General features: G+C 46.5%; 1 protein-coding gene across 3 annotated transcripts in view; it reads left to right on the top strand.

The window, feature by feature from the left end:
- The window catches only part of LOC149332667 (zinc finger FYVE domain-containing protein 1-like), a 44,286-nt gene that overhangs the window by 2,917 nt on the left and 26,589 nt on the right, over positions 1-14,780 (top strand). For 2 of the 3 annotated variants that reach the window (XM_089558235.1, XM_089558236.1), the window contains exons 2-5: positions 970-1,155; positions 1,896-1,946; positions 4,318-4,573; positions 9,133-9,402. In XM_089558235.1, the coding sequence (XP_089414361.1) occupies positions 1,034-1,155; positions 1,896-1,946; positions 4,318-4,573; positions 9,133-9,402 (699 nt within the window). In that variant the 5' untranslated portion in view covers positions 970-1,033. The remainder of the gene's footprint in view (positions 1-969; positions 1,156-1,895; positions 1,947-4,317; positions 4,574-9,132; positions 9,403-14,780) is intronic. The other variant, XM_089558237.1, reaches the window with a different exon arrangement.

Below are 14,780 nucleotides of genomic sequence, written 5' to 3'. Positions count from 1 at the left end.
TTTATCTCAATTTGCAATTAGTAGGCATCTTAATTCAGTGATTTCAAGTTGTGGGCTGCTCCAACCGTCTAAATTTCTTTTTCAAAGCCTTTTAAAAAATACTGGTATGTGCTTTGCTGGAGTCATTTTAAGGTTAAATTTAGCAACCGGTTTTAGTATGGCCTGAGAAGTGTTACACGATTGGAGCAGGCAAACCTGGTGCCGAATACACAACACATGTTTGCTATACAACCGGCTCACTTGCCTGCAGGCCACCGCTCGTGATTGGCCACGAACCACATGTCATCGGGCCAGCTGATGACATGTGGCAACGCATCCAATCACACACGGTGGCCTGCAGGGAAGTGAGCCGGTTGTATAGCAAACATGTCTTGTGCATTCAGCCCCAGGTAAGTGCTACAGTAGAGAGGTTCATCTGTGTAAATGTGTCACAGCAAAGTTGCTGTGCTATTCTGCCATAATGCCGTGAGTATAAAAAAACAATGGAAAAATAGGCAGGAGTCCTAAGCACTTGAAATACGATTGGTATTAACAGACTTCATGTTGATCGTGCTTAAAATTTATTTGAATGTTGATTTCACCCTGATGGCAATTAAAATTGTAATGCTCATCATGTCTGCTAGGCACTGTGTTGATGTCGAGCTGCTGTGCGGCATGTCCCTGCGGCATTTTTCTTCCATTGCGGATGTCCTTTTAAGCATTCCTTTGTGCTGCAAGGCTAAGGAAACAGCCCAGCATTTCCAGAACGGTCAGACTGGAAAGCATCTTTGCTATTTGAGCGTTCACACTTCCGCCTGCGGCACATCGCGCAAGACAAATTGAATGAAGTATACAGCTGTTCTCGCCTGTTTCAAAGCAAAACGCTGCAGCTCACTGTTGTTTCACAGGAAGCGAGGGTTCCCCACATGCATCGGTGCTCGGTGCTGTTTGGTTGTCCTCGAAACATTATTTGGCTTCCTTTGCATGCAGGGACTCCCATGGATGCTAGGAGTCCCGGCAGTGGTTACAAGCCAGTCGTGTGGCAGTCCCTTCAATGAACCATACGCACGTGGCCTCTCACTCCCAGTCTAGTCAGGCCCGTTCGCCACACCCACCAACCCGACCTGCCCGGGCGACCTGTGCAGAGCGTCTCACTTGTAAGGGGCCTAACCCAAGGTGATTACAGTTCGTCGTTGAATTTGCATAGCAAGGGGGGTGTCTGACGGCAAGTTCGACCATGCTAACGGCTCCACGTGCGCTGTTGGTTGTCGTACACTTGATTCACTTTAACACAAGGTTTGGAATGCCATTGCTTCTGTTTGAATATGAAAACAAAATTTTGTCAGCATTAAAGAGCACAAAGAAGGCCACAACACAAGAAAAAAAAAAGACGCACAGGCGTGCACGCCTGTGCATCTTCTTTCTTGTGTTGTCGTCTTCTTCACACTCTTTCATGTCGAGAACATGCACCGGCGCATCCAACAATCTGGCATTCTGATAAAAACAAAACTATTTATCTTGATATCCCTGATGAAATTTGGGTATGTCTTATGAATAGTATGTGTGCAAAGGATGCCTTCATTGCTGTCCAACGATTATGTGATTACATTTGTTGATAACACACTGCTTGCGATGTCATATGTGATTCAGCTGTGCCATTCCCTAAGATTGATTCAGAAATTTTACCCTGTGCTCTTTAAGATACTGATCTATGTTGTTAAAAGTGGTGAAAGGATGGGAGGAGATTGCATTAAAGAAAAACATAGCTGTGCAACAGCTGACCTTAGCTTGTTATGGCTGTAAGTTAGAATGGCCACTTTGTCAGGGTGCTTTTCATGTTTGCCTTAATCAGTTGTCACATTTTTCTTTTTTTTTGAAACTTTCGTTTCCCCTGATTGCGTGATGATGTCTTGCAGGCTACGGCCTGGCGAGTGCAGTCCCCCAACACCCTTCCCTCAGAGTAAAGGGTATGTGCCCAGTGCCCCGGGTTTGTTTGCTGCACTCTAAACAGAACGGAGTAAAAAGGCGGTAAACTCTCCTCTAGAGTACACCCTTCTTTAGAAGGGTGTGTGCCAGAAACTTACTCCCTTTTTACTCCCATATAGGTGTGTTTGTGTTTAGAGTGTACTAGCAGTGAGATCCAGCACTGCCATTCTCTGTCCTTTTATGTCTGTAGAACATAGTAAGCATACATGCGAACATTTTTTAATGTTTACTTGTATGCATGCCCAGCGAGAAGTGGTTAGAGGGTTGATATTGCCCATTGAAGCTGCTTAGTATTTATTATTAAAGGTGAAGCACTTATTATTAAAGGTGAAGCACTTATGGCACTTTCGTCATGTTCGGTGGGCTCTCAATAGAATATGTTGTCCTCGTGGGCCTGGAAGAAATAAATTTTATAGGATACAGTGGTTTGTATGAAATTTCCTGTTTTTAACGCACATACAGTCATGGCTGATATTATGGGCACAATTATTATGGACACACTGATTGCGAACAAAAACTGTCCATGAAACAAATGATCCACAGTAGAGAATCTCGGAAGAAAGTTCTTTCTGGCTAAGTTGATGTTTGCCCACCAGCAGAAGACCCCTTTATCGCCAAGAAAATTGGATTCCAGAACTCTTCAGGCCACTCAGTGCAAACTTGCGACGACCTCACCGAAAAGAGGTGTCCATGATTACCGTTGGAAGTTGAAGGTTCCCGCCTTCGCTCAGGGGTTTGCGAGACTTTAATACCACACTATGCGTCACTGCGGTGCAGTCACCCATTAAAAGTGAATGAAAGTACAGCAGAATCTTAATCATATGAATGCTGTTGAAACGAATTTCGCGATGACACGAATTCACAAAGTTCCTCAGCCGGAGTGAATTGCGTAAAGTGTTCAAAATTTCGGGTGTTCCGAATACTCTCCTTTGCCACTTTGGATGATACGGACGCACCCATGAGCACCAAGTGCTGCCCGTACATCGCCAACGTTGCCTTCGCCATTCACGCTCTATGCCTAGCTAATAGTGAGCTGCAGCCATGCAGCTGCAAATTAATCCCTTCAGTCGTAAACAGATCTGCGGTAATGCATTTCCCACGGTTCTGCGCATAGATTCTGTTTCCTGTAGATGATAAGAAATTTCGGATGATACAAATTTTTCCGCAACTTCATGAGATTTGCATCAAGATTTCAGTGTACCTGTTGGTCTGACATGCACAAGTATTCTGTTTTCCCAAGGTGTATAAGAGATTGGAATGGGTTATCTGAAGTTGTTTCATGCAGGTCCAGTGGTGTATTCACATAGTCTCTATAAATCCTTACCTTGTTTGTGGGCTGCACTGTTGATGTCTTGGTTGCATTCTATGCATTACCTTTTGTTACTTGCTTTCTTATGTATGTTATTCCTCCTCCCACTGTAATGCTATTTTGTGGTGCTGTGGTTATTACAATAAGTATAAATGAATGAATAAATAGGCCAACTTCAGTTTGTCTTTAGCTCTCACCTTAGTCAAAGGACGATTGTGAACTAAGCTATGTATTTTTTTGTTTAACTGCTTAGCAAGGGAGTGCATTTTTAGATGGACACTCCTGCCGATTGCACCCTGGGCAGCATCAGAGTGCCGTCACCTGTTGAAGTTAATGTGAGCTATGTGTAAACGAGCGTAGTTCTATTTCCTATAGTATTTGATGGGAAAGTCAACTGTATTGGCTGGAGATATCAAGGTGGCAGCATGGTTGCTTAAAGGTTTTTGATGGACACGCAAATCCAAGCCCCGCTTGAGGAAACTGATGATGACTACATTATCTTTTCGACATCAGACATCCTCATATGACATTGCTGTAGGTAACACAGATTATACACCAAAAGAGGCCCATGTTCGCTTAGACACTGCATTGTGGTTAAATATTTAGCACATTAAAAAACAAACTCAAAATGTGTGAGGATCAACAGACTGCTATTTCAACGTGTGATTGTAATTACAGCCAGCTTCTAAGGAAATAGGAAGCGGATTTCATTTGGTTTGTGTAATGAACCGTTGTAATCATTTTTGGTGAGAAAAAAAAGGCTGCCACCATCTGGAAGGCGTTGAAGTAATGAGCGTTAGGCCGTGACATCATCATTGGCACATGGCAGGTGGTTATTTCTACATTGCTATTGTAGATGGCACAGAAGTCTGAATGCGAGATGTGCTGTTTTCTAGTTGCTGCCACAGATGGCGCTGTGATCTCAGGGTGGTAGCAGACCCCACGAAACTTCGAAATGTGATGAGTAAGAGCTAACGCTGCAGTGGGCAGTGTAGAAAACTCCCCAGTGAGTCTTGGGGATGTCTTTTTTCCTCCTTTGGCAGTGGGCTCTACTTCTGTGCTGACTGCGGCACCAACCAATGTGAGGGGTGCGAGTTGCTGCTGCACGAGGACCCCCGCTTCAGGGACCACCAACCCCGTACTCCTGTGGTGGAGCCCGACCCCCAGCTGCTGTGTGAGGGCTTCAGCTGCCAGCGGGAGAACCTCGCCGACATCCACTGCAAAACGTGCAACCGCAGCCTGTGCTACGCCTGCGACTACCAGGCCCACCTGCTGAGCCGAAAGTTTGCCCACATCAAGGTGCGTCTGTTGCCCTTTGCGTACACATCCGCCGAGAAGTGTGGAAACTTGGCTTCCGTTCTCCTTGAAACATGTTCTGTAGTGTATTGCTGAGCAGGAATGCCTGTTCTATCCTGGCTTATAGGAGTGCACTTGAGCAGCAGAGAGAATGGTATGGATCAAGTTGATGATGAAGACATGTGGACGCAACTCAAACATTGCAGTGGGTGCGTTATCGAACTGCACTTGGGCCTGTTGGTGAACCCTGTTTATTCTGAGTCCTGCCGTGGCTGCCGCGGTCCTCCTGACCCTAGTGGTGGTGGTTAACGGTGTCTTGGCAGTCGACCACAAGCACCCAAGGAACAATGAATGTAATACTGGACAAATGAAACTGAAGCAGCCCTGATGCTGTTCAGGAGGTCTCAAGAGAAGACTGGGTTGCGCTACACAACCGTTCTTTGTAATGGTTACAGCCACACTTTTCGTACCTTGACCCCAGTAGACATTAAAGGGACAGTGAGGAGAGCTCTATTAATATTTTTTTTAAAGCAAAATCCGATAGTTCGGCATTTCATGGCTTTGTTGCCACTTGGCTGGCAGCGAAAGACGCATTTATTTCTAAGAAATTTGGATTCGAAGTTGAAAAAGTGTTTCCCGCCGCTCTGATTCAAACTTGGAGTTCTCTTATGACGACACAGGACTAAGTGATGTGAAACATGACGTGCACATGACGTAACGCAGACTCCGTGATTTCTGGTGGCCAGCAGTGCGGCCTGGCAGCAGCCAAAAAGAAAGCTACCGCCGGATGCACGTTGAAGGCATCTATCGGCTATTGCGGCCGTCGCTACCGTCGCTTCCTTTACGTTTGCGCCGGCGTTTTGCCAGCGTTATGATGGATCCCGGTCTCGAAGTAGTCAACGAAGTTGTCGCAAATAGACACCTTTATAATACCGTGTACCTTGTCACCGTTAGCAGAATACCGGTAGCCTGCCTATCGCCGGTGAGCAGGCGCTGATTGGTCCCAATGCTGCAGGCACGTGCGTAGCTGCCGGGTACGTGGCGCCATCTGGCGACATCAAGGAGATTTGCGCATGCATTGGCTGCGCCTCAGTGATTCGTGGCTTCTTGTGTTCTAGTCTTGCTAGAACCATTGGTTCTAGCAACGCTGTTTTGTCGTATGACGTCATGACGCTTGTACTTGCGAGTTTGGCCTGTGGCGGCGATACCTGTATTTTGGTTCTTGCTCTTTTCTACGTTACAAGAGCTTTGTTGTCAGTATGAGTGGCGTTTTTGTAATCAGGAGCTGATATTCTGTCGATACAAGCCAACTTCAATTTCTCCTCAGTGTCCTTTTAAGAAGGACTACTTGAACCATGTCCACAAGCTAATGGGTCTCTCAGCAGGAAGGGGAGACTTACCCAGGATAAGATAGTAATGAAAAGTTACTGTAGGATTGCCTCGAGGGGGCACTGCCATAATGTTATTCCAGCAATGTTGAAGGCAGTGCAGGCCACAGTCTTGCACTTCACCTCAACGGACGAAGCCCCAGACCTCGGTCACTGTCCTGAAGGTGAGAATTCCTGGCGCATCTTTAACCATGCTCTGGCCAACCCGGAGAAGCCACCACTACATAAAAACCTCCGGCAGGTTTTGTTTGCACTGCACTGGAGCGAGTCTCTGCGAGGCTGGGTGACCAGGCCCTCTAGAGTGATGGCACGGTGCAGAACTCCACTGAGTGCCTGCATTTTGTCATCTGAGGCCAGCACTTATCTGAGGCCAGCACTTAAAATTTGGGCTTATTACTGCCATATTATTTTTTCTTTCAAACTTAATTTATTGTTCATAAAATTGCATAGGCCCCCCTTAAATCTTAATTGCCGCTTAAATCTAGAGCCAACGTTTCGACAAGGGGACTTGTCTTCGTCTGGGCCCAGACGAAGACAAGTCCCCTTGTCGAAACGTTGGCTCAAGCAACCTGAGGTTTTTCCCCTCCCTTGTTCATTTTGTGATCGCAAAGGACCATCTACCACACCCTCTCTCTACCATGGACCTTAAATCTAGAGTTATGAAAGATTTCAGGTGCTTACCTATGAGTATCCTATGAGCGATTGTGTGGATTTTTGGCTGAGGGGAAGTGTGTACTATGCATCATGGTTCGTTCGAGGGCCTCCGGTTTTGACTTCGGTTGCTCATGTTGACGTTCACCATAGGCTGGAGACCTGGGTAGAGAGGCTGCGCCCTGCGCCAGCAGCTTTGTATCAGCATCTTTTTGTTGCGGAATGGGACATGTGGACAGAACTAGGATGCTGACAACGTGAAACCTGGCGAACTTGGCTAATACAGCTGGCACTGTAAAATTAAATTTGTCCTGTTGTGGGAATAACCAAGCTGACGATGGTGGGGATCCCAGCTGTAGTGGCCACATTTGGAGGGATGCGAAATACAAAAACACCCGTGCTTTTTGGATTTGGTAGCAGGGGGCGGCAGAAAGTTAGGTGGGTGGATGAGATTAAGAAGTTTGCGGGGATACCATGGCCACAACTGGCAAAAGACAGGGTTAATTGGAGAGACACGGGAGAGGCCTTTGCCCTGCAGTGGGCGTAGTCAGGCTGATGATGGTGATGATGAAGAAACCAGAGTAGTCGAAATTAATCTGGAGCCTTCTGCTGTGATGTGCCTTATAGCCGACGGCGTTGCTTCGAGATGCTAGAATGAACCAATAAATCAGCGAGATCTTCGGAGCGTCCTCTGATAAAGCATCATGAAGAAGTTTGCCTAGAACGATACTGTCGGCTGATTTATTTTTCTGTAATTATTTGTCATTCTAGGATCTCTTAAGTGAAACTGGCCATCAGTTTATCAGTTTATTATATGCTGCATCCCAGGAACTCCTGCTAATCTCTTTTCAGGTGCATTGTTCTGCTTCAGCTAAGTGAAATATGTGTGATATTGTGACCTGATTGCCATTCTCAATCAATTGAGTTCAAATAGCGAGATTATATCTGTTATCTGTGTCTCTTTTGGCATCTTGATTAGATATGTTCATTTCACTGACTACCTTCTCATTCACCACTTTACCCCACACATTTCACCGATGAAATTGCATTTCTACCTGAACTTGGTGATATGTATACATAAAGAAATCCACTACAGTCAAACCCGAATATAACGAACTCAGATAGAGCGAATTATTCCTTATAACGAACACTCGAAGTTGTGATATCGTTATCCATATGAAATGTATTATTTATAACGAATTACACATTGGATACAGCGAACTCTCAGCGCGCGCGATCGCTCGCCAAACGCCCGCCAACGCGCCTTTGTGCCCGCATCCAGTATCTCTAGGCAGCCATTTCCGGGCCGCAATCGGTGCCGCAATCGCCATGATCGCCGCTATCGCGTTCAATCGGTCGTCAAAGGACCGCCAACGCGGTACTGCGCCGGTTCCATGTCGCGACGCTCCGCTGCCTACCCCCGCGCCGCGCTTTCGTGAAATGCAGGGCAATCGGCCCGGGAGGCTCTTTCTGCAGTAGCTTAGGGCTCCCTCCACTGCGCATGCGCGGCCCCGCGACGCTTTCCCACGTCTTCTCAGCTTTCTTTGCTCGCGTTTGCAAGTCGTGCTGCTCGCTTCCGGACGTCCCTACTTTGCTGCCGACACATTCCGCCGCTACATCCTGCAAGATGACGACGAAGCAGCGGCGTGCCGTGCCGCTTTCCGAAAAACTCGAGATGATTCGCCGCGCCCAGCGCGGCGAAAAAAAGGCTGACGTTGCCGCGCACTTCAAGATTCCGAGGAGCACGTTAAGCACCATCTTGAAAAACAAGTCTGCCATCAGAGGAAATGCGCAGCAGCACCCAAACGCTGACGGCTGTCGTCTTCGCAAGCCGGCTTACGAACTCGTGTATAACGAATTTGGTACTGAGGTTCGTTAAAGGTTCGTTAAAAGCGGGTTCGGTTATAACGAAATACTTCATATAACGAACTATTCGCATTAAATCACGCTATTCGTTATAAACGGGTTTGACTGTATAGCAGAATGGCGACTTTGCATTCAGAGAGGAACATAACCTCATTTGGGGCTTTAGCAAGAGCCTTTTGCTTATCTAGCTCTGCCATTTTACCATCTACTGTAGTTAATAGCCTGATGAGCAGTGGAGCCGGGATAAACTGGTAATTAGAGGTGAGGAAGGGCGACGTTGGGCAAATGGAATATTTCCAGTGGGGCACAAGTGTTTAATGCATAAAGGTAGAAGGGCTCCCCGTTTTTATTTCAGTATATTTGGGAAGGAAAGAAAAAGGTAACAAAAGACATCTCAGCCTTTTTTCTCTTTTTTTCAGCTTCATGCGCAAGTTATAGGCATAAAGTCGTACCAAAACTTTTGGGTCTGGGCAGTAGCATTTCAAACTTGCTTATAATGAAATGGTTTATAACAAAATATCGGATATATCGAAGGAACATGGATGTAATGAATCTACGGCTATAACGAAGTAATTGCCGGGCCCCTTCAGCTTCGTTATAACAAGGTTCAGCTGTAGTTTTCTTGTCGTTTATTTTCCTGACTTGTTTGCCCTGCAGGTTCGCTTTCGCTACTACCTCGACCGACAGGCAGAGGCGGCACAGAGTGCGGCAACAGCGGACAAGGGAGGCACCGACGACGAAGAAGAGCAGTACCTGTCGGCTGAGCCCTACTACAGCTCATCCTATGAGGAGGACGGCACCATGATGGCACTGCAGTCTCTCACCGAGCCAGACATTGTCAGCGGCACGCACAGCGGCCACGACCGCAAGCCGCCTCCACCAGTGTCCACCAGCGTTCTGCTCGTGGATGACAAGGAGGTGCTCCAGGTGGGCATTTGTGGAGTCACTGACCACTTTTCACGTCTTCACTGAAGCTTTCAGCATCTGTTTATACCTGTGACTTTCTCACCAACTCGTTCGCACTCCAATCATTCGCTCACTCACGTACCGTTCACCTTCAGGCGCGCACACACACACACAGCTGAATGCAGATTGTCCAATTCACTTGTGCAGTCACTTATTTGGTTTCTTTGCTCATCAGAATGCCTGCTTGCATGCTCGGACCTTTACTAACAGCCTTGCTTGCCTCACAGTTTTGCTTATTCATTCACCACAGGGGTGGCATAGTGATTTTAGCATTCACCTCGCGTGCGGAAAGTGCGAGGTTTGATCCCCAGTGCCATCAGGTACCCACTGGTGGGTACACAGTCAAGCCCACTTATAACAATGCTGGTTATAACAATATATCGGATATAACAATGGTCGGTCATGGCACCATCAGCTTTGCCATGTGTTCTATGGTAAAATAAACTGCTTATAGCAATGCTGTCAAGGCACATTATTGGTTATAACAATTAAGTCTGCTAATTGAGTGTCAACCATTACAGAAAAAAAAAGGAAATGCTACAACCACACCAGCAAAACCACGCTTACAACACAAAAGTGCGCATGTGTGGGGCCGACCAATGGGCTAAGCTGGTGCAGCAACGTCACGAAAGCAAAAGAGGCAGGCGTCATTGCGTCAGGAGAGCTGCTGCATTGCTGCATTGGCTACGCACGCCATGCGTGCCCCCAATCAGTCGGTGCAGCGCGCATGCATGCAGCCAGAGCGGTTTTTCTCTTGTCAGCTGTCACCGCACCCTTGGTTCTGCATGCTTCTTGAATTTCCCATAAGAATAGCTTCCAAAAAGCTGGCTTGATTACTGTGACGTGGAAGTGCGCAAAGCTCCCGGTGGCGCAGTGATGGCGGTGCTTTGGTCATCGGTGAACGGTGTACATTGTTCCGGTTCCTTGAAGTTTGATTTAACGATCTTTTACAGGCATTAGAACAATCAAACCCCTCCGGGTATTTACTGTCAATAAATGCTCTGAAGTTTGTCATCTTTTCTTTTTTTTTGGCACAACCCTGTTATAACACTTATTGGTTATAACAATGGTATTTTCATGGCACTTGAATATTGTTATAAGTGGGCTTGACTGTATAAGCTTTTCCCTGCCACGTGCTCGGCTTCTTTAGGGTGAAATGCTTGGGAAATGGGTCTGTGACCTCGCCTTGAGTAGAAGAAAAAAAAAAAAAAGAAACCTTGTGCCATGGCGCTCTTTGGCCACAGGTGCCCTTGCACCATAAAAAATTCCATCGTCACAACCAGTGCACTAGAAGTATACTCCGTTTCATACATAGCTGTCAACGCAGCCTTGGCTGCGGCGCCTGTTCGCGCTCCTCGTCCGCATCGTAATGTAGCGCGTCGAAAGTGAAAAGAGTAATGAACTCAAAATTAAAGTATATGTTGGTTGATATTGCAGTATAATGATGATGGTGTTTTATTTTGCAAAAAGATTGCTTTTTCTTTAATGTTCTTCAAAACAGAGTGCCTTAGTTTTCTGGGTTTTTTTTCGGCTCCTCCTGTATCAGGTTTTTGCAGCTAGGCCGGACGGTGATGTCGTCTGCTTTCGTCTTTCGGTTTCCGAGTATGCAAAAATGGCACCGCTATCGCCTGCTCGCTTGTTTTCTTCGCCCACTGCGGCTTCAAAAACATCTCCTGCTCGCCTGTTCTCCAAGCTGAAGTCTCCGAAAATTTCGAAAGACTCCAAGCAGGTTATTGTCAACTTTTACTCTAGCGTAAGGAAGCGCTTCCCGGAGAAGAATGTGCGTCAAGTTCTCGAAACTGTGGGCGAGATGATCGGGGTGAGCCCTCGGACAGTTGCGAGGTTCAAGAAGGAAGGTCTCGCTCTAGAATAAGATCACCGTAAAAACGACCTAGCAAGGTGACCATATCTAGCTATCGCAGTGTTAAATATGACAGCTTTGCAGTCAACGCCATCCGACTCAAGTTACATCGTATGTGTGCCGTACACTACACTGCCTTTTCCCTTCGAGACAAGTAAACAGCGCTGTGTTTTTCAAAGTAGGTATTAGAGTTTGACAGTTTCGAGTTTCTACCTAATGAATCTTTAAAGAAAAATAAAAAACAATAATAAAAAAAACACCCCAGCCGGGAGTCGAACCTAGGCCCTTTGTAAAATGAACACACAGGCGCGCGCATCGTACCACTCAGCCACGACGCGAGGCGGACGGATACATTTTGCTTGTTTTTTGCAGCGGACTACTTTCGTACCTTTGGCAGCGTTGACAGCTATGTATGAAACGGAGTATAGTGATTTGCCAAACTTGACCATGTCTTTGTGAAAAGCTCTGTGTATATTGACAGACTGTTTGGTTTTCCTCCCTTGTTTATACTTTTCTGAATTATGTGGATAATTTTTGTTATTAGATTTAGCTGTTTGGAAAGAAGAAAGAAAGAAGGTCAGCATGGTGGAATGGCATCGAAATGAACCACTAATAGCACCTTCTCTCACTGGAAGCCTGATGGTGATGGCTCTGAGTAGTAACTAGACCGGAACTGCAAATTCGGGCTGGTAATGGTCTGCATCCACATATATAATACTTGGTGGAAATTTGAGATGCTTAAACCTAGAAAAAAACCTCTTATTATATGTGGGCTAGGGGAAAGCATGAAACCATCGTATAATCTTGGTGTTGGGTAATCAGAAATCAAGCACAACTGGCACAGTCACATAATAAATGCGTCCACTACCTGGCTTTCAATGATTAGTGAAATTCTTTTCTTTGCACATTATGAAAGCGCCCATTTTCATTCTGCAAGAATTAATTCTGAGACAACGCACAGTCAGGCTTTTCGGTGTCGAAGACACAGTTTTCACTGAGGCAAGTATGCGCTCCTGTCACTGCGCATTAAGTAGGTGTCACATGCGCCTCTAAAGCACTTTGTAAAACGCACTAGGATTTGGCTACTCTGACCGCTCAAAGACATTTTGCAGTGCGCAATGCGACCGTGCCAGCGACATGTCTTTCTGTTCAGACCTCCTCTAGAACTGCTGTCACTCTGTGACTGGAGGCAGTTGTGTCTAGCTCGCATCTTATAGGAAAAAAATTCAGGGGGGCACTTTGTTCACCTAAAGTGTGGTGAGGCGAAAGCCTTAAGCACGTTGTTGCTGCTTGTGACACTGATGTGTTGTTAAGATGTTAGGCTTTGCCTCTAGGAGTGAAACGCGACAGCGTCTTGCAATGCTGCTGGGGAGTCCATAGAACGCCATTGCCTGTTCGGTTGTACGCCATGTTGTCGGTAAATTGGTTTTTGAGGAAAGGAAATGTATCTGTCTCGCATATCTGGGTGCACACCTAAACCTTGCCGTAATGGGAAGGGAGGAAGATGGGAGTGAAGGAAGACACCGTATTCACTAGATGCGCCTTTGTTCATTCCAAACCATCGAGTGGCATGGCGGAGCGGTTAGACTCTAGAGACCGGAGTTCGATTCCCGAACTTGACCAATTTCCTACTCGGTTTTATTTATCTGGCCTGACTAGAAGGGTTAATTAGGCTAATTGGGTAATTAAGCAATTAACTAAACTCAGTCCCACGTACTTGGAGCATCATTATACGATCCCTTTAATTGGTTACATGGCCACTAGCCAAAGTACAATTGGCCCCGTTCGAAATTCGTGCAACGTGACGTCACGACCGTTTCGACCAACTGAAAAGCGTGACATTTTTGTGGACAACTCCTGCTTACGACGATGAGACGTTAAAGGCTTCCGCCTTAAAAGAAGATGCGACGTTCGACCACGACGCAAATGCTAGGCTTGAGTGCACCAACGCCAGCGGCACGCTCCCTGCAGCGATGTTCGGCCCTGCGGATGACAGCATGCCACTTGCGTGGTGTTGCAAGGCCTTAATACGCTCTGCACCTAAAGCCTCAGCAGAAAGCGCTTTCGAACTAGCTGCCGATTATCCTAAAAACATCTGATCTCGTTACCACCTGCTGGTATGAACGTACAGTTGATTTCCATAGCACCTTCGTCAGTGAAGCACGCTGAAAAACTGGCCAGGCGTCAGCCGCTTTGCACTGACGGGCGTGGGTTGCATGCGCAGAATCAAGAGTCTGAGCCGTCATCACAGATTGCCCTGCGCTCGATCGCATTGCTGCACGCACGTCTCTTGTCTTGATTTCTATCTGGAACTGACTGGGCTGACATGACGGATGTCGATAAAGTGCTCCATCAGCTTCTTTTTCTCGACGGTTCCCACTGGCCATTATACAAAGCAGGGCTTGCATATTTTTCACTTGTACAGTCAAAGTTTCTGCATTATCGCTATGGGAGATTCGCCAGGCCTGAGACAGTTCGTCGTAAAGTGCAGGTCATTTCATGAATGGGGATGCATAATCGAAATTCCACTGTGTGTGTTCTTTTCATTTTCATTCAATCAAATCAAATTTATTTTCCAGCAACTGGATGGTTGCGTGGGCTAAAAGCTGTACAAACAACTTGACAAAGATCCAGGAAGCCATAAGAAAAAAGTGATAAGAGTGCAAAGTTTGATAAGTAAACAGTGGCAGCAAGATCTCTGCAATGAGGTGTTGTGTATCGACGATGGCAGTGCGCAGGAATGTTTTCATGAGTGAACGTGCCATACTTAGTACTTGAACATAATGTTACTTTTTTTCTTATGGTGATAGGAACAAGGAATCATCCCTCACCTTATAGCTGAATCAATGTTGCGAGATAATTGCACCATTTTTAATGCGAGAACATTACTTGGCTCATTGTGTAAAACCCCGCCATCATCGGAAACACGTGGCAGGTGCATGTAGCAGAAAGACGGCACGCGAATGACTTTATCGCCCCTCCTGGAGCATTAGGCTGCCAGCACTCATTGGGTTCGTTGGCGTTGACAGCGCTCTTGCAGAAACGCGGCTCTAAAGCAGACAGCACTGTTGACATGTCCACCAAGAAGTGAGACAGTTAGTGCGCCATTTCATTTCCTCAAAAACCACTAATTTAGGCCACTGGCTTTCGTTGGCATTGGTGTTGACAACTTTGTGGCCGAAACGCAGCACTGGAGCAAACAGTGCGGTTGAGGTGTCCACCAAGAAGTGAGGTAGTCACTGCGCCACTTCATTTCCTCAAAAACCACTAATTTATGCCGCTGGCGTTCATTGGATCCATTGGTGTTGGCGTTGACGATGTTATGGCAAAACGCGACGTGCTCTCGCATTTACACGTCATGAGAATTGCTTAGGTGCCCCCATAATTGTGTGTGTGTGTGCGCCAGCAAAAATGACCTTCATGTCGTAATCATGTTCGCGCTACAGTTGTTTAAGTACGGTAATTTCTGTGTGATTTG

Source organism: Amblyomma mixtum, chromosome 8, assembly GCF_055824585.1.
Source record: "Amblyomma mixtum isolate Tamu chromosome 8, ASM5582458v1, whole genome shotgun sequence".
Lineage (NCBI taxonomy): Eukaryota > Metazoa > Arthropoda > Arachnida > Ixodida > Ixodidae > Amblyomma > Amblyomma mixtum.
The sequence above is the reverse complement of the archived record's forward strand: the minus strand, read 5'-3'. Positions and strand labels throughout refer to the sequence as shown.